This window comes from Myotis daubentonii, chromosome 4 (assembly GCF_963259705.1).
Source record: "Myotis daubentonii chromosome 4, mMyoDau2.1, whole genome shotgun sequence".
Classification (NCBI taxonomy): domain Eukaryota; kingdom Metazoa; phylum Chordata; class Mammalia; order Chiroptera; family Vespertilionidae; genus Myotis; species Myotis daubentonii.
The window spans coordinates 52,474,366-52,495,444 of record NC_081843.1 but is presented as its reverse complement, the minus strand read 5'-3'; the positions used below and the strand labels follow the sequence as shown (position 1 = coordinate 52,495,444).

The 21,079-nt window shown below is 35.7% G+C and overlaps 1 protein-coding gene across 3 annotated transcripts in view; it reads right to left on the bottom strand.

The window, feature by feature from the left end:
- Positions 1-1,082: 1,082 nt before the first annotated feature.
- Positions 1,083-21,079, bottom strand: part of PJA2 (praja ring finger ubiquitin ligase 2) — a 68,686-nt gene continuing 48,689 nt past the window's right edge. For 2 of the 3 annotated variants that reach the window (XM_059693937.1, XM_059693939.1), the window contains 5 exons: positions 13,403-13,588; positions 11,525-11,636; positions 7,121-7,235; positions 6,610-6,731; positions 1,083-4,276 (listed from right to left, as the gene is read on the bottom strand). In XM_059693937.1, coding sequence (XP_059549920.1) covers positions 4,151-4,276; positions 6,610-6,731; positions 7,121-7,235; positions 11,525-11,636; positions 13,403-13,588 — 661 coding nt within the window. In that variant the 3' untranslated portion in view covers positions 1,083-4,150. The remainder of the gene's footprint in view (positions 4,277-6,609; positions 6,732-7,120; positions 7,236-11,524; positions 11,637-13,402; positions 13,589-21,079) is intronic. The other variant, XM_059693940.1, reaches the window with a different exon arrangement.

The window sequence follows — 21,079 nt, the reverse complement described above, 5'->3', positions numbered from 1 at the left end:
ATATATATATATATATATATACACATACATACATATATATATATATATAATTTTTATTGATTTCAGAGAGAAAGGGGGAGAAAGAGAGAGATAAAACATCAATGAGAGCGAATCATTGATTGGCTGCCTCCTGCACGCCCCCCCATTGGGGATCGAGCCCACAACCCAGGCATGTGCCCTGACCAGGAATTGAACCTAGGACCCTTCAGTCCACAGGCCAAACTGGCTACGGCTTGAGCACCATATTGTAAGAGAGGGACTGAAAGAGCCAATGCCAGGCTGGTCTGGAATAGTTACCATGAAAGATCTGAGAAAAGTGTGAAGCCTGAAGAAAGACATGAAGAGGTGGCAATACACAAGAGACAGGACCTTTCTATGTAATTTCACATGTGTGCTATTTATAAAATCATTTGGGTGACAATTCTAACAACAAAATCCAACTCTTATAAGGAGTGCTGAGTGACTCCAACTCTGGAAGCAGTGGCTTCAAAAATATATGACAATTATAAATGGATTTTGGCACTAGAAAGACGAGTGCCATTGCTGTTTCTGTGACTGCATTTTTCTAGAAAATGTTTTATTATATTAAGGGAGAATCAAAGTGATTACACTTTTCTAATTTAATGCAGACATGATGGTTCTCAGTTTACCCTTCTGAAATGGGTGAGGTTTTTGAACCTTTTGGAAAGCATGAGGAACCCTCCTAAACAGTATTTGACAATACTGCCATACCTGATTTAGAGAAGCCACTCAATCGAGGCAGTGTCCATCCTGGAACTTTGAGGGTGTCTGCAGTCCTGAGTTAGTGTGGAAGTCAGGCTCTGCTGAACACACAGGACTGCTATGATGGTTGGGGAGGGGAGAGCAGGACTACTTCTTCAGAGCCCTTCCAGAAGCAAGTCCACCAGCCACTTCTACACAGCTGGGCCTTCTTAGATCACAGTTCAAGGACTATAAAATCATGTGCTTGGGAGCCTGCTCCAGACTTCCTTGACAGCTGTATCCTTTGCCATTAATGTTAAATCCTCCAGGGGTTACATTATAGAAGTGATACGACTGCCCGATTAAATATTAGAAATGACCACTGAGTATATCCTGTTTATTGTTTATGATTTACAGAAAATGAGAGTGGAGTTGTAGAACAATAAACCAATCATTACATTTAGACCTGGGCTTTTGAAAAACTTGCATTCCATTTGAACAGTTCATACATATTTAACAGCTTATATATAAATCCAGATCACAAATAATCTTGAGAGTTAGTTAGCTTACAGATAAACAATTAAGCAACACAAAAGAAAACCATATGGATCTATCTTTAAATATCAGCATTTATATTACAAGAAGAAAATGTAAAAGAAAAATTATTAGGTCAAGTAACTTAACATATAATAGAGAAGTAAGGGAAAAAACATTTTTATTATTTATACTTATTTCTAATTTACCTTCATGTAGTCTTAACTTTTTCAAAAGGATCCAAAATCTGATCAAACAATATTCTGGTGTCTGAACTTGTCAGCCTCAGCGTTTATCAGCTTGTTACAATGAAAATACCTAAAACCTCAATTTTCTTTAAAAAAATTTTTATAATCCAACTCTTATTTAACTTCCTTCCTTCATAACAGCTGTTTACAGGTAACAGAGAGCCAAGAATGAAGGACAGAAACAGATGGAAAGCAAAAAGTACAACAGCTATCTTAAATTCAGCTCTCAACACTGCTGGTTGAGTTTGGAACCAAAACTGCCTAACAACTGGCAGATAATAGCTAAATCTTAACAGGCAAAGAAGAAATATTTTCTTTGGGACAACTGCTATCTAGGAGAAAAAAACCAAGCTCCCTTAATACTGCCTAAATATAACGTGTGGCTTATTAAAGAGAAATCTGTAGCAGTCAGTTTAACCAGTAACTGATCAATATTACTTAAAGGGAAAAACAACAACATAAAAAACACTAGCCACAAATTTCTGGAAACCAAAAAAGAAACAAACAAAACATACTAGTCACAAATTTTCACAATATACACATGAGAATTCCTTTTAATCTGATTTGACTCCTTGACACTAACTGATCAATGAAATATGGTGTGGAAAGATCACAGAGTAGAAAACAAGCAAAGATTAGTTTATACAACAGAGACTATGTACATCAGAAGGAAAACATGCCAGCTAATGCAACATTAAGGCCTGAATGTAAGCATTTCCAAAGTCACAGAAGCCCCAAAGAACCCCTAAGTTACAAAGTCACCACATCACATACATGCAATGTTCAGTTTGTTTTACTCATAAAAGGATACACAGTATTTGCTGTAAATACCAGACACATTTACAATATATGCAAAAATTAGAATGCAAGTGTTATATTCCTATATATTTAAGCCTCAAATGTGACAACAGTGAAAATTCACTTATTTTTAAGAATGAAGAAAAGAGATGGAATATAAATACTCAGAGAAATTACACATATAAATGTAATTTTGCATTTGGGAAGCCACATAAATATTCCTTTTATATGTCCAAACTAAATTATAAATTTTCTACTCAAATGGATGTTCACTCACTATGTGCTTTACTATTTTACTTGCTCAAATGTGGTATTCTAACAGCCATCATTCTCTGGTGTTTGATATCAAATCATATCCATAAGTTAAATATTGCATCCATGTTTATACATAATTGTCTATTGGTTGAGATCACCTAAGCAGAAAGCTGTGCAGTCTTCGTTGGGGGTTATGTAATTACAAAGATGGCCTTGTAGGTCAATTTCCCATAAAAAGAATAAGGAAAGCTGACTTCCTTACTTTTGTAGAAGCTTTTGAACAGAAAACTCTTTTAGAGGGTAAATCTGAGGTCAGGATCTTCTTTTCTCCTTTAAACAAAGGAAAATAAGAAAGAAGCTGTGTTACATGTTAAGTTCTGTTCACACAGTCACTAGGCAATCATATAATCTACTTCCTTTTCAGCCACGGCTTAATTTGGCTTAATTTGAAACTACTTATTTTTATTTTAGTTCCAGGTGAATAATTTTACCAAAATAAATTAGTGTAAAGAAACAAATACTGATAATGTGATATAAACAATATTTGTTCAGGAACTTTAAAGAAATAAATTATAACATAGTAAAGTTTAGATATGTTGTAAAAAAGGTATGATCAATTTTGTCCTATACCCCATCAATTTTATGCTTTATACAAGTCAGAACAGTTAACATAGTTTTTTTAAGGATTCAGATTTTCCTTTAGGATACAATAGAATGAGTGTTAAAAACCCTTTATGCATGTTTTCAGACTTTCTAAAATATTTCAGAACCAAAATCATCTTACAATAACTATGCCTAATAGTTATTAAGCAAATGTGCCAGGGGTGTTCTGAACCTTCAAGTATCATTTTAACCAAGTAGAAAGAATTTGTATAAGGCCATCTAATTCACCAGGCGCTGAGCACACTGGATAGCTCATATGCTTTACTAACCTGACTTTAAGCACATCCAACATTAAAAAAATAATTTATCTTACTACCTAAACATTTCCAGGGGGTTACATATAAGATTTTGAAATTTTGTGATGCTCAGCCACAATTTTAGCCAGTTTGAAATTCTTTAAAAGTCCTAATTTTAAACAAAGATGGAAGACTATAGACACCTTCCTAAAAAAACCACTCAGTATTATAAACCAAGAGGTTTTGATGTAGCAAAAGCAAAGGGACCAATGAAAAAGCATGCTTTAGAATTCTTTTTATTTCCAACGAAACCAAACTTTACTACTGTTGTGATTATAGTCTTCACATTTGATGCAAATAGGAGAGCTAATTATAATCACTTAGTGGCAATATTCAGACAAAACCAGTAACGCGTGCCACACAGATAATTATTTCTTCTGGAGAGAGTCAAATGATCAGCTTAACTTTTACAATTAATATCAACACCTTCAACTAAAAAAAAAAAACTGGATGTACTGCTTCAACATTCAGCTTGAAAATGTTAGTACTTTCTGCAAAGCTATACTAGTTTAGAAAGGTCAATATTCTCTTTCTAAACTATGGCATAGACTATATATAGCATTTTAATATATTTATATATAATTATTTGCACATCAGGTTTAGAAGGAATTTTCAGATTTACTTTATAGAATGATCTCATTCAAGTGTTAAGGTTTAAGGAGCGTCTGCAGTACTGTCATTTGAAGGTGGGGCTTCGTGACCAGGCTCAGAGGAAGCAGCTGCAGATGCTTCAATAACTGCAGGTGGGAAGTGACGACGGCACACAGGGCATGTTCCTGACTGGAGGGAGAAGAACAAGTTCATAGCCAATGAGAAGGCCTTAACTACCACACAAGTATCTTAAAGACAAAACAGTATCATTATCCTGAAAACAAAACAGAAAACTTAAAAACCAAATAAACATCAAACCTACGCAGTACAGAAAGGAAAATTTTTGATGCTATTTCCTTTTATCCCAGTAAGATACTAATTCCTTTAGGGTAAACTGTGTCTCTTAATCATGTTTGTATCTTTTACATCACTCATCTTTCATTTAGTGACTATTCATTGAGAGTCCACTACACTCCCTGGTTGGCAATGGTGCTGCTGTAGGGAGTGAGCAAGGAGTCACAGGGCATGTCCTCACCTATACTGGTGATGATACTGATGATGATGTGGCGAGTTAGATGCTTTCTAAATGACAAAACAAATCAACCACAGACCTGACAGGGAGGGTGGGACAGGGACAGCAGCTATACTGGGAGTACACCATTATAGGAACAAACGATTCCAGAGATATGTCATCTGGTGTTAAGATTATTCTTTTGCAAGTCTGGTCTCTTTCCCAAAGCAACCTCCCTGATAGAAAGCGGGTTGAAGAAATCATGCTGTTAAAGGTGACCAAGATTTGTATCTTGGGAACCTTCTCCCTAGAGGAAAGGCTTCACACTAAGCTGTTTCCTGACAGGAAAGAAACTACAGAGATTATTGCCTTGAGTTATAGCCAAGTCAATGACAAGTCATGACTATACAACAATATGTTTACAATTCAAGAATTTAATCCTGCCAACATTTTGTTGGGCACCTGCCATACAGATTGGGGCCTTAACAGCAACATTTTAGAGTCAGATAGATGTGTGTGGTTTCTACACAAGCACATACTTGCTGTGTAACCTTGTACAAGTAACAATCATTGGAAAATGAGAATAAAGATACCAATGCAGAGTGGGAAAAAGTAGGGTTACAGTTGTTTGTATGGAAAATAATATAATAATTAATAAATAATAATACAAGAATAAACTGTTTCATGTGCTCACAATTATAGACCCATTTTTGCCCCATCTTGTATGTCCCAGAGTTAGTGTGAGGAATAAATGGGAAAATACACATGAATCATCTAGCACAGCGGTTCTCAACCTGTGGGTCGCGACCCCTTTGGGGGTCGAAAGACCCTTTTACAAGGGTTGCCTAAGACCATCGGAAAACACATATACAATTACATATTGTTTTTGTGATTAATCACTATGCTTTAATTATGTTCAATTTGTAACCATGAAATTGGGGGTCACCACAACATGAGGAACTGTATTAAAGGGTCGCGGCATTAGGAAGGTTGAGAACCACTGATCTAGCAGTTCCTGACACACAAAACACTAAATCCTTATTAAGGCTTTGGTACTATTGTAGATGTTTAAAGAATGGGGATATTAATAAAAGAAAAGGTGAAATTTAAGCAGGACCATCTCATCTTGCAGGTGTAGAGGAAGACCACACCAGGCTAAGCAAACATGAGCGAAGTTACAGAAGTAAATCTGCAGAGATAGGCTGGGAGCAAGATCACAGAAGGCCTTAAAAGCCAAGACAGAAACTTTAGAATTTATAAAAGAATGGTGACATTTTCTGCATTGGATATTAAAAGTGTTAAGTAGAGTTTTGACTTTTAAGGGGAGCAGCAGCAAGAAAAGAGAAGGGAGAGAGGAAGAGGAGGGGAGGAAGAAAGGAAGGGGAAAAAGAAGGGAGCAGTTACAGGAAAGAGAGAGTTATTTCCATAACTAAGCAGCTGGGAAAGTGATTTGGGAATTTCCACTAAACTGCATGTAAAAATTCTTTATGCAAAAATAGAGGTAACAGAGATTTAAGTAAAACTCTATTTTTCTTTAAGTATATAATTCAAATATACTTAAAATTTTGGGATAAATATTTTAGGGTAATATATGAAAGTTTGAATATAAGATAGTTGGTAGTTTATTAAACATTTCTCATATAAGAGACACTGATACATATTATCAGAAAATTGGTATATTGTTACATTACTCTGAGTAGTGCCAAAAGCTTCTTTGCTTGAGGTATTTCTAAAAACACCTAATTTCTGGGATATGATTAAATATGTTAAGTAGTTCAGGTTGTCTACACTGTTTTTTAGACAATGTCAGTAAAGTAAAATAGTTTGATATTATCATTAATCTGTAGTCATTAAAAGGTAACTGACTTTAATTAAAATGAATTAAACTGAACTCAAAAGTACTACAAGTACGTAGTGAAATAAATAGGATTAAAAGACATTACTGTCATCCTTAAGTTGTAGGAGAAAACTATTAAAATATTAACTTAAAGGAAGTAAATCTAAAACTTACCTTCTGCAGCCAAATTGAGACACAAGGTTTGTGAAAAAAATGGTGGCAGGGTAACTCTGTTGCTATATCATCTTTGATATACTCACTACAACAGATTGGACAGCACTGCTCCTGACCAATAGCTAAAAACAATAAGTAATTAGATATATTAATCCGATAAAGTTCAATTTTAATAAAACTGAAAATCAACCTATGAACTCATAGATGATGCCTGTGAAAGACAAATGAACCAGACTTTGATCAATAAATTGTCAAACATGTTTCTAATACATGACAATTTGAAATTTAATTAACATTGCTTTTGTAGAAAGTTGACTAGGGAACATTTGTCCCAACCTATCACTTAATAATTAAAAATATTCTTCCACTAGGTAAAAGTTTTTCAGAATCTGGTTTCATAGAAAATTTAGTAAGAGTTTATAATAGTACTTTATCTTCTAGGTGCATATAATTATATACTTAAACATGCAATGTGTCATTCAGCATTAGAGATCAACTTTGCCCTTCTTACCAGTGTGATCCTCAAGAACAAGTGTCTCTGGAAGACCATCAATGCTCTCCTTACTGGCTGGTGGATTGGCTACCTCAACATCTACTGCGAGAGACTCTAAATGTGCCAGGGCAGTCTGAAAATAAAAGTCACAGTTCTTTGTTAGGAAACACTTTAAAGCAGTAATAGAAAACTATTTTTAAGGTATCTTCCGAACTTATATCCACCATTAGTCTCTTCTGTTAGTTTACTTTGCTTCAGTCCCTTGCCCTTTTGCCTCCTTTCAAAAGGAACCATCATCACCACCATCAAACAAACATCAAAAACATACCAAAAAATAAAAGCCCTACTTTTCATAAATATATCAAAAATCTATTTTGTTTCAATAACCATCTACTTGTCCACCCTATTTATATTTTCAGAAGAGTGGCTACCTCATTCAACTTATGAGTTTCTTATGGGATCAATACTATAAAGAATGTAAACATTTTGAACAGGTTCAACTCATGAAAGATAAAATGTAGCCATGGTTAACAGATGTTCAAGGTATGCAACCAAATAATGCATTCCTGAATAGCAATATCTACTACTATCTTAGAGTCAGTACACCCACATTACTAGCTCACTAGTATTTAGTATTACTAAGTTATCTGGGTTATGAACTTTATTCAGGGGTACAGAATTTTATATAATGTTACTATTCTAACAAGGAAGTAAAGAACATTAGATATATGATCATCTAATACAAGTCGCCATCATCCTTTTGTGAACTGATTCACTTTCCTGGCTACAATTAGATTAGAACTTCAGTAGGACTTATATACACAAGTCCAAAAAGGTGGAGACAACCCCAGTATCTATGAATAGATAAACAAATGTGCTAGGTAAAGGTAAGTATATAGTCAAATTCAGAATACTCTGATACTGTAATATGATGGTGTATTAACCAATTTAGGCAAGTATAAAGGTTAAAGAACAACAGTATTAAAATAACTATTATTTAACAACAATTTGTTAAAAAATACACAACATAAAAATAGGCAAGTTGGGAATTCAAATGTGTGCAGAAAGGTATATATGGAACCCAAGTAGTGAAAGAGATGTCTGTTTTAGTTATCCATGATTGCTGCTCAGATCCAAATTCACAATTTTTGTCAGCTCTGTGAAAATGGATTTGGGCCATTTAAAAGATTTTCTCTTCTGACATCTGTTATGTTGTTAAGCTTGTTCACAGAGGACACTAAGGAGGCCCTGTAAAAGGAAAAGGACTTTGCTTCTGATCCCAGTGTGCCACTTGGCAGGCTTCTATGGCAGGTGTGGCTTTCTCTAGCACCAGACTCCTGCAATATGCACAGCTTCTCAATGTCTAGCTCTGGAAATGCATGCAGCAGAAGCACCAAGTGGCAGGTATATTCCTCAGCATTTCCTTGGATAGTTTAGTAGCAGAGTGCTTCCAGTCAGACATCTCCCTGTGAATATAGCTTTCCCTAGCACCCTACAGGGCTGATTTCAAGCCAGCAGAGCACCAGTGACTTCTCTGCCACTCATTAAGCCACAGCTATGCCATTTTCATCAAGGTCTGAATCCTAGCCCTGGAGTGGGAGTGGTGACCCTTCCTTAGGCGACCTTTGCTCTACAGGTGGTGACTGCTCCTTATACATGGTTTTTCTATATTCTTTAGAATTATCTTTATTCCTTACTAAGCAATCCCTTGTTACTCTAATCCCATTATAGTTAACTAGAGGCACGGTGCATGAAATTTGTGCAGGGGGGGGGCTCTCAGCCCAGCCTGCACCCTCTCACAATCCGGGACCCCTCAGGGGATGTCTGACTGACGGTTTAGGCCCGATCCAATAAGTCCCATTTTTTTTTTGGGGGGGGGGGGATTATTCCAGGTTAACTGTATTTTCATAACATGTTTGTCTTAATGGATTCATTATTTTTTTCTAATGATTATCTACACATTTGCAGTGCTAATAAATACATGGAATTTCATATATTTAGAAATAATTTATTGCCTTGATACTGACAAAAATTTAAGGTGATCTGGGATCACTTATAAGCAACAAGAACAAGAGAAACCATTTTATAGCCACTACTATGAAAATCTATAAAGATGTAAAAATTTACATCTGAGGGAGTACAAGATATTTTCAAAAGTTAGAAAGACAACTAAACAGCTTAAACAGCCTAACTGGAATATATCTAGGATTAAAGTAATGCATTCCTTTGTCAGCACAAAATTTAGTTTCTAAAGAATAAAACAGGATTTAGTTTTTAAAGAATGGAGATTTATATAACAAATGATTTAATGATGACCAGATATGCAAGATAAGTACCAGTTGGTTGACTACTAATTTGAATATATCCATTTACTGAGAACCTACCCACTGTACCAGGTATTTTGCTAAGTGTTTAAACACAATTTCACAATAACGCATGAAGTAAATTTTTTTTATTCTCATTTTATAGAGGCCTAGAAGCTTAAAAAAGTTAACTCTCCAAGGTCACACAGCCTTAAAGAATCTATCTCAAAAACCATGCTCTTAACCTCATGTTTAGCTTCCTAAGGCTTTCACCTCAGTATATGCGAGGTGCTCTGTTAAGTATGTAAAGACTTTTCAAGGGGCCCAAGGGAAGCAGGGTCTCAGAGACTCAATTTCAATGAACTTTCTTATGTAATTTTTCCTCAAACTGATCTGCCTAATAATGCATCTGCAGTTAAAGAAACATGCTGCCCTGTTCTTACCTTCCTCTTTCTACTAACTATCCCTCACTTTATAAATAAAAACATACTTCTTACCCATCCAAAGGAGCAATTTGAAATACTTGGGTCAAACTGAATTCTACGGACTGAATAACAAATCTCTGTAGATGGCTTCCAATCCTCTGCTTTCAAAAAAACTGAAAGAGGATCTAAACAACTTGCCAAGTCGATGTAATTTTAGCAAGACTTGAGTGAAAAGGCTATGATAAATTCCTTCCATCCCTATCAACTTACATGAACAAGGTCTCTCAAGCTTATATTCATAAAGATGAAAAAAAAAGAAATAAAATTGATGCTGAACTATGTCTCATTGTAGGAGTAAATAAAACTCACTGATAAGGTAACTAGGGAGAAAAAGCCTCCATTTCATTAAGAGACGCATTTTACCAGAAAAATTTTACTTTATGTTTAAGTAATTATTTATCAAAACTATTATATGCAATATAAAGATAACACATCATAGACTTGTACACTGGAAATCTATATAAGTTTATTAACCAATAAATTTAATTAAAAAATAAATTTTAAGTGAACATTTGCTTTTCATCACTACTCCTAACAATTTTAACTCAACTTACTTTACTTTTTACATTTAAATTCTTAAACATATTTTTACTGCAAAGAGATATCATAGGATAAACAATATTACTTAGAATTTAGGCTATAAATTTTTAGATGTCAATATAACGGCAGGGATACTTTTTCCCAAAAAATTTGGGAGCAAGTAATAAGCTTCAAACCTTAACTATTTTGCCCTATTCTCATTCAAATTTGAGACACAGCTATGAAGCAAATGTTTATTGACACTATTTTCTTAACAACCATTACCTGAAAAGAAAGATCAGTCTACTATTGAAAAATAACAGAAATAAAAACAAAGAGTTAGGGCTGCATGAGAAAAAAAACAAAAACAAATAAAAGCACAGTTTGTCTTATTATTTGTTTTAGTTTCACTTAAAGAATGTTAGCGCTAAATCTAAAAGAAAAAATCATACATTATACATTTTAGCTTCATTTTTCAAAATGATTAAATAAAAAGACAGAAGGCAAGACAAAAAACTTAGAAATCAAATATGCTATTTATTAAAATGTGTATGCATTAAGCAAAAGATATTATTTAGAATCTGTATGAACAAAAAAAGGTAAGTGATTTATAATATATTCTTAGAGATTTTCAATTTCATTTCACAAATACACCTGTGCATGTGTGTATAAAATTTTCAAATTCACAGACCCATATAATTTAATAGAGGAAAGTGTATACAGTGGGGCCCTGACTTACGAGTTTAATTCGTTCAGAGACCGAGCTCGTTAAGGAGCTCGTTAACTCAAATCACTCTATCAACTCAATGCAAAAAATCGGCCCAGAGACAGCTGGTATCTCAAAAAACTCGTTAGTCGGGACACTCGTAAGTCAAGGCCCCACTGTATTATAAATGTAAGCAAAACATTTTCCATTCTGTAGTAAAAATTTTAGGAAAATTGGCAGGATGTCAAGTGTAATTTATATACACACACTGGTAGCAATCAGTAATCAGTACTTGTTATTAAACTGATAAAGAAATTATTCACCTTTTCTTAAGAGCAGTTAAAAATATTTTACTTTTTCTTATTGTGCACCCCACCAACATACATGAGCATCAGAGTCATTAAAATACCTCCATAGCCTGAGCTAAGCGTTCTTCTAGTGCCATATAGGTGAGGAACTGAGGATCCACATAAGAAATAGCTTCAGCAACTCCTAATCCATCCGCAAAGCCATCAAACAGACTGGAAAAAAAAAATACGACCCTGATTTGGGAAATCTTTATGGTGAAGACATAATTATATTAACACTAGAGGCCCGATGCACAAAATTCGTGCAAGGGTAGGCCTTCCTTCTATAGAATGGAGCATCATAAAGGAGCTGTAAAAAATTATTTTTACAGCCCAGCCAGCGTGGCTCAATGGTTGAGTGTCAGCCTACGAACCAGGAGGTCACGGTTTGATTCCCGGGCAGGACACCTGCCTGGGTTACAGGCTCAATCCCCAGTGTGAGGCATGCAGGAGGCAGCCAATCAATGATTGTCTTTCATCATTGATGTTTCTATCTCTCTCTCCCTCTGTCTTCCTTTCTGAAATCAATAAAAAGATATGTAAAAAAATTATTTTTACAAAATTTTCAAAATGTGCAGTAGATAAAAATGAAACCAAAATTGCCTCCTGACATACACAGATGATCTAAATCAGTGGTCGCCAACCTTTCGGACCTCACAGACCACCAATGGTCCGTGGATCATCAGTTGGCAACCACTGATCTAAATAGATAATTCTGTCATCTGCTGAGTTCTTTGAGGAATGAATGACTTTGCACATGGAGAGATAAGACACCAGAATAAATGAGTTCAGTAAGAGGGCAGACAGAAGAAGATCAGCAAGGCTAGGACTAGGTGAAGTCACTGATTTTCCATAATGTTTGGGAAGCCAGAAAATGGGCTCTGGAGAAAGGGAATGTTTAAGATAGAAATACAGATTGTTTTTGTGGCTGTGATAAAATTCCACTTGTACTTCCACAAAATGGTCAATAGAAATCTGCTCTGCACATATAATTCTCCACCTCCCCACCTCCCCATGGAAGTGAGAACAGAAACGGTAAGAAGGATTTCAAGATGTTGAGTTTCGTGTATGGAGAAGCACAAAGTAGCTACACACACAGAAAGAGAAATTGAAGATGTATAAGATGCCTTAAAAAAATAAAATTTGTGGGGATATCAGGGGATAGAAATGAGTTTTTCTTATCTTTATTTTTCTAAATTTTCTGTAATGATATTTTTACTGGAAAAAACAAGACATTCTTTAAAACATTTCTGTGCAAACATGCAAACATGGGTAGTACTAAGCCATATTTTTCCTAGAAAAAATAACAAAAATGATCAGTTGGAACATCCTTTCCTCATCTCAATAATTAGCTGCTTACAAAGGGCTACTGCACACTTGAAAGATACTCTATTCTAACCATCATGAGACGTAATGCACTTAATTCATGTTACTTTTACTTGAAGCTGTTCTTTGTCAGCCTAAATCTAATACTTACAACATTTCTGGGTAAGTACAATTATAGTTTCTATTCAAAATATATAAAGATGGAAAATTATATTCTATGATTCTGATCCAATCACAGGTTTTAAAATTCTTCAAATAATGTTCAGGACCTTGTTTAAAAAAACAACAACAACACACACAGGATTATACTAAGTGCTATATTTAGCATATAAGGGTAAATTTAAAAGCTGGAAATCTCAAACCATGAGTGTATAATTCACTGGGATATAATAAGGTGAACTTCAAGCGAGCTAAATGTCAAAGATGGAAGAGGTCATTGACTGGAATAAGTAGGAAGGTGTCCCTGTAGGAAGTAAACCTCTGAAATGAGCTTTGAAGACGATGGGGAAATAAGAATACTTTTTAGCTACCAGAGATTCAGTTTTCATAATTTAAAATCATGAACAAATTCTACTCAATGAACAATTAAGCATGGTGATAACACTGCTACCTACCTCCAGTCCACATCTAAATCTTCACTCACACTGGAGTCATCCTCAAGGTTATTGTTACCATCCAACATGAAAGCCTCTGGCTGTGCAAATTCATTAGCCTGCTCATTTCCCTCATCACTGCTGCTTTCATTGACCTCATTGTACTGCAACCAAGGAATTTCTCCCTCTTCCAAGGATGTCTGTTCCCTAATAGAAACATTTTAAGAGAAAAAATATATTATTTTAAAACACATCATACAATTGTCCTTTAAAGAGTTCTATTTAGTGCAAGCAGATTCTTTATCCTTTGAGTCCTAAACTCTTGGCACTTACGATTTTTAAAAATCTGTTTTCTTTAAATGTAAAATTATTTAAAAATGAAGTAAATTTGCTATAGGGTCACATATATATAGAAATAAGCTCCTAATTACATAAGAACCTATTTATTTGATATACAAATTATCTAATCTCCTATATTTCCTCTTTTTGTAGGAGAAAAAAATTAAAAAATTCACCGTAGATCATTTAAATTCTTAAACACTACTCTTGAATAGTTTCCTCCAGTTAAAATAAAATCCAAATTCCTCCATCTGACCTACAAATCCCTACATAAAACATGCTTTCTCCTTGGTCCTCTTCTCCAACTATTACCTCTCACTACTCTTCCCTCCATTCACTACATTCCTATAATCACTCTACTCTGGGAAGAGATGGAGATCATTTCCACCCTGGGGTCAATTCTTCTTTGTGAAAAATTACAGTGGGGCCTTGACTTACGAGTGTCCCGACTAACGAGTTTTTTGAGATACCAGCTGTCTCTGGGCCGATTTTTTGCATTGAGTTGATAGAGTAATTTGAGTTAACGAGCTCCTTAACGAGCTCGGTCTCGGAACGAATTAAACTCGTAAGTCAAGGCCCCACTGTATTTCGCCAGATTTTTTAGCACAGCTACTCACTCCTTGATATTCAGGTCAGAGTAATATTATCTTCTCAAAGAGGAAACTCTCCAGTCACTGGCTACCAGGTTACTCAGCCTTTTTTAATTACAGACTTTACTCTTACTTATCATTTTCTTATTTGTCAATATTTCTCCCACTAAAAAATAAGCTCAGACAGACAAATAAATAGTACAAAGAAAATAAGGAAGAGAAGCAGTACAGAACAGCATGAAAAAGGGCTAGTCAATACATGATATTGGGACAACTGAGTATCCAACTGGAGAGAGGGAGGTTAAATCTCTTAAGTTATTATTTACTCTTAAATAAATTCCAGATATACTTTTTAAAAATGCATGTACACTCCCACCACCTCTAAAACAATAAAAGTACTAAAAGAATCATGAGGAAAATTTTTACAAAAAAAATCTGACATTCTAAGCATGATTCAAAACCTTGAAGCCACAGATGGTTAAATTTCACGACATGCACGTTAAACACTCATGGAAAAGTCAGGACACCAAAAATATGGACACGAAGATCAAATTGAGAAAAATTAATTATAATACATAAGAAACAAAAGGCATGTCACAGCTGCAATAAACTAAAATAAAGGTACTTTATGAATTTATAAATAATATCATTATACTGGTATGATTTTCTTATTCATTTTACCTAACAGAAAAATACCTTTTAGTATATCAAAAGGATCATAGTATTGCCAGGGCTGAATTTTAGTTTGGTTAAGTTTTAAGATAAGAAATAATGTCATACAAAAATTTATATATTTCAACTTTAAGAGCAGCTATAATTAGAATTCTATTCATTTTAATATGCAAATTTAACTTTGGGGGTAAAAACATCTATGAAAGGGATGTAAACAATGTCTGCTTATAAAAATCAACACATTTTAAATACATAGAAAACAGTATATCTTTATATACCTAAACTCGTAAATGTTTCTTTAATTTCAGTTCCTAAACTATACTTCAGAATAACAGGCTTGTAAGATTTAGTATCTAGTACAGCCAGTCTAGTAAAATCAGAGAAATTAGCATGACAATATACTTTCCTCAAATATATAAAGACTAGAGGCCCAGTGCACAAAACTTGTGCATGGGTAGGGTCCCTTGTGGCTGCTGGCTGCTGGCCGCTGGCCGGGGCCTTCCTTCATTCCACACTGCCCCCTGATGGTCAGTGCATGTCATAGTGAGCGATCAAATGCCTGAGGGGACACTCTGCATCTTAGGTTTTTATATATATATATAGATAGTGAATATTTTCCTTCTGTGCATAATTAGGTCTAATGAAAAATTTAACCCCAAATAGGTTTAAAATATAAAATCAAACTAAAAATTCCTAAGCAATAGATCTTTATGCACACCTTTATGGAAGCATTCATCACACTGTATTGTAACTTTTGTGGTGACTCGCTTGTCTCCTCCTAGACTGGGGGTTTTTCAAGGGCATATACAGTGTTGTTTCTCATCACTGTATCTTCACCCCCTATAACAAGTGCTTGGTACATAATAGATACTCCATCTTTGTATTGCAAATGTAATAAATCCTTAAAAAACAACCTAGTAAGCCTGGAATAAACCTTGAAATTTCTGTTATTTCTAATGTATTCCTACAAAAAATACGTTTCTTTCCTATTATACAGATACCAAAATTACCTAGCTACTCTGTACTTCAGGTATCTATATATATAAAAGGCTAATATGCAAAGTGTCCCAACGGGAGTTCGACAGGGAGTTTGATCGCTCACTATGACATGTGCTGACCACCAGCGTGTGGCGTGGAATGAAGGGAGGCCCTGGCTGGCAGCCGGAAGGTCCCAATCACCAGCCAGGCCTAGGGACCCTACCCATGCATGAATTTTGTGCACTGGGCCTCTAGTATAATTAATATAAAACTTAAATATATTGGTGAAAATTATTTAGTTTAAGAAATTTTAATGTATGGGTTTTTTAATTCAAAGAAGAAAACTAAAATAATAAGTCATCATAATGAGTCTAAATAACTTATAACATGTCATTAATACTCCTACTATATAACCAATTCCTGGCTACGTATTTTGCTTAAACATTTCATTCTGTCTTTAATAATTCATCATAGCACAGTTATAGAAATAGAAAATAAGTGGTATGGCATATGCTTTCAACATGTTATACAAAGTTTATATAAATTCCTACCATTTCACATAAATTTTCGCAGGCTTCAAGAGTGGCAATGTGCTGGATCAAAGTTATCTTGATAGTATAACAAAAGGAATTTTGCTCTTAAAAAAAAAAGAAGATTCTGAACAATGGGGTCAAAGTATCTTTCATTTTGTGTAGCTAACAACAGAAACTAATATCTCCATGGGACTATATGCATACAATGTAAGTTTTGAATGCTTCAAAAACCTTGAAAATATTTAGGACAATATCTCAATCTTCCTTCTCTCCACATATGCATTCATACATACACACACCCTAGCTAACATATTCACAAAAATTTAGAGCTTTAATGGTCTTTCTTCATTCTGGCAACTCAAAAATCAACAAAATGCCATTATAACATTATGCAGTAATATATCAGACTTTAAAAAAGACGTTATCTAATCATGTCTCCAAATGGTTCATTCTTTTGCAATTCCATATTTGGAAGATAGGAAGTCTATATCTACCACTACCACCACCAGAGTCACAGGCATTTCAACTAGGAAGGGACATTGCCAACTTGTCCTTCCCTTTTGAGGATTTTTCAGCACAGCTTAGAGAAAATGAATGCCACTACCATGCCCGAAAGCTGAAAATACCTCATCATGTATCCCCACCACCTAATCCCAGTGAAAATCTTAGAAGACCACCAGCATCGTCTATTCTCCTGATTATAGTCTACACTGTTACCCCAAATCTTCAGACAGACTGTTGCTCCTTCCCAGAAAAGGATTAAAGATCCCTACTCCTCAATAGAAACTAAAACTGATAATATTCTATGAAGAGAAATATTAAACTTATCAAAATATACCAATAAGCTAATATTGAATATTTTAAAGAAATTTTCATTACTGAATTTTAAATTTGCTATCCTATAATCATGCATCATGGAATTTTCTGAGAAATTAAAATGAAAGGCAGAAAAATCAAATTAAACTGAAAACACTAACTATTCTGATTTATAAATGTGAGTAACTTCCTTTAGCTAATAAATCAGCAGTTGTAGTATTCATTATTTGCAGCACAGAATTTCAGATGTTTGGTTTAATGCCAACACTTTAAAGGGCCAAGGCTTTCATAAAATAAAGCTATCTTATAAGAAATTTATTTTATGAAAATCCTGGAGAGCATATAACATTCCTAATTAACTAGTATTTAACTAACTGGTTTTCATTTTACAGTGGGGCCTTGACTTACGAGTGTCCCCACTAACGAGTTTTTCGAGATACAAGCCGTCTCTCGGCCGATTTTTTGCTTTGAGTTGTGAGCTAAAATTCAGATTACGAGTCAGCTTCAGATACCTCACCGCTAGTTGGCACAGTGAACGTCACAGTGAACGCCACAACATCAGCCCAGCATCACGTGTCTCACTCGTTCACTTTTTGATTTGACATACGAGTAATTTGAGTTACGAGCTCCGTCACGGAACAAATTAAACTCGTAAGTCAAGGCCCCACTGTATAACTCAAGACACATATAAGTAGCTGCCAAAGCTTTAGGTATAAGCTCACTTTTAAGAATGGTGATTGCATAGCAAATTTTTAAGATTTCAAATCCCTATCTTATAAAGGGAAGTAACTGAAATTTGAAAAAGGAGTCAAAAATCCTGAAAGGCCAAGTGCCCATCAGTAGATGAGTGAATAAAAAAGCTGTGGTACATTTATACCATGGAATACCATGCAGCAGTAAAAAACAAGAATCTCTTACCCTTTGAGACAAAATGGAGGGAACTGGAGAGTATCATGCTAAGTGAAATAAGTCAGTCAGAGAAAGACAAGTGTCACAAGTGTCATATGTGGAATCTAAGTAACAAAATAAACTGATGATCGGAGTGGATCCAGAGACATGGAAGAATGGAACAGTGTGTGGAATCCCAGAGGGAAGGAAGGGGAGGGTGAGTGGGTGGGAGGTAACCAACCAAAGACTTGTATACATATATGCATAACCCATGGACACAGACAATAGGGTGCTGAGAGCCTGGGGCAGGGGTGGAGTGGGACAGGCTGGAGGGGGTTAATGGGGAGGGGGGGAAAGGGGACATATGTAATACTTCCAACAATAAAGAATTATTTAAAAAAATTTTTTTTAAATCCTCAAAGGGGATTATAGCTTACAAAATCAAGGGTACCCTATTCTGTCATCCAGTTGCAAAGATGGAATCCCACCACTTAATTTGAAGAATTATTTCTTTACTAGAGGCCCAGTGCATGAAAATTCATGCACCCGGGGAATGAGGGGCCCTCAGCCCAGCCTGCGCCCTTTCGCAGTCTGGGAACCCTCAGGGGATGTCTGACTGACGGCTTAGGCTTAAGCTGGAAGTCAGACATCCCTCTGGCAGCCTCCAGGGAGCGAGCCTAAGCCTTTAGTCCAGCAGTTCTCAACCTGTGTGTCGCAACCCCTTTGGCGGTTGAATGACCCTTTCACAGGGGTCGCCTAAGACCATCCTGCATATCAGATATTTACATTACAATTCATAACAGTAGCAAATTACAGTTATGAAGTAGCAACGAAAATTATTTTATGGTTGGGTCACAACATGAGGAACTGTATTTAAAGGGCCAGAAGGTTGAGAACCACTGCTTTAGTCGGATATCTTTAGCGCTGCTGCAGAGGCGGGAAAGGCTTCTGCCACTGCTACTCTGCTGGCCAGCCATGAGCCAGCTTCTGGCTGAGCAGTGCTCCCCCTGTGGAAGCGCACCGAACACCAAGGGGAAGCTCCTGCATTGAGCGTCTTCCCCCTGGTGGTCAGTGTGTGTCAGAGCGACTAGTGGTTCCACCATTAGGGTCAATTTGCATATTACCCTTTTATTATAAAGGATTCTAACATAACAATTTTTGAGTAACAAAAATTTAAAGAACGTTTACATAAAGTTTGTAAAGCCACTAGAACAGCTGTAAAAGCCTAAAGGAAAACACACATGTGATTAAATTAAAAAAAACACACACCACAAATCTCAAATGGACACTCATTACTTACTGACCAGCAACTAATTATTCAGTTTACCTAAAAACTTTGTTACTCTGCTCTCTAAAAGCCTATTTCCCACCTCTTCTTTTCTTAAACTTCACAACCTTCCTGTCCTAACCAATTCTCAACATCTAGTAACAATGAGAATACTGAAATCACCTAAGAGACTCATCTTTCTTCCCACTAGTAAATCTACAGACTCACCTACACTTGTACCTACCTACTATACAGTGGGGCCTTGACTTACGAGTTTAATTTGTTCTGAGACTGAGCTCGTTAAGGAGCTCGTTAACTCAAATTATTCTATCAACTCAATGCAAAAAATCAGCCGAGAGACAGCTGGTATTTCAAAAAACTCGTTAGTCGGGACACTCCTAAGTCAAGGCCCCACTGTAGTTACAATGGAAGAGTCTCTGCTCCTAAAGGCCCTCTCCTTGAAATCTGGATCCCAACCCTTATTGTCTTCTTTAGGACTTCACTTTATCTTTCCTATAATTATCTGTTATTCTCCTCTGGAACATTCTAGAAGCAAACAATCATGCATCTTGTTTTTTGGGCAGTGGAGACAAAGCTTTGCTTTCCTAGGCTGAACATCCACCTGTGATTCCTTTCTTTTTATAAAGAACTGGGTACAGTGACTGTCTCTACTTTCTCACCTTCAATTCCTGTTATTTTTTAACTCATTTTTTTTTTTTTACCCAATGAAGAATGTATACAATCTACTTATGTTAGAAAGCACATTATATTGAACTAGAGGCCCAGTGCACTAGTTCGTGCACAGGTAGGATCCCTAGGCCTGACCGGCGATCAGGGCCAATCTGCGGGGTGACCAATGGGGCCATTGGGGGGGCCCCCACTGGCACCTGCCTTGGCTGGCCTGGGGCCTGTGAGCTTGGGGCAGCTCCTGAATTGGGCATCCCCTGGTGGTCAGTGCGTGTCATAATGACCAGTTGTTCCACCGGTCATTCAACTGTTCAGTCAATTTGCATATTAGGCTTTTATTATATAGGATATCCATTAACCCAACACCCAGACCAGGAAACTAGAATATTACCACCGACTATTACCACCTTTTACTCTACATGTTGGCCTCAACCTCCCGAGAAAAGAACTATTTTGATGCTGCTATTGTCATTTCATTGCCTTTTGAAAAAAGTTTTCATTACCTTTGTGTGCTTAAAGAAGATATTTACTTCTGCTTGTTTTAAAGCTTTATGAAATAGATTCCAGAAATGATTATTTTCACTCAGCACTGTATCTCTCTGCATTCATCCATGTTTATGTATGTAACTATGGCTCATTCATTCCCAATGCTGCATAATAATACTCCATGTATGAATATACCATCAATTTTTCTCGTATTAATTAATATTTGGGTTATATCCAGTTTTATGGCTTTCATGAAAAGTACTGCAAAGAACATTCTTATAAACAACTTCTGAGCCATATGGGGAAGTTTCTCCAAGGTTTGTATCCAAAAGTGGAATAAATGGGTAGTCTACCATGCAAATGTTACAGTTATTACATAATTTCATTGAATTTGACCTACTTTGTACCTTAACAAGCAGTGTGTAAAAATTATTCATATCTT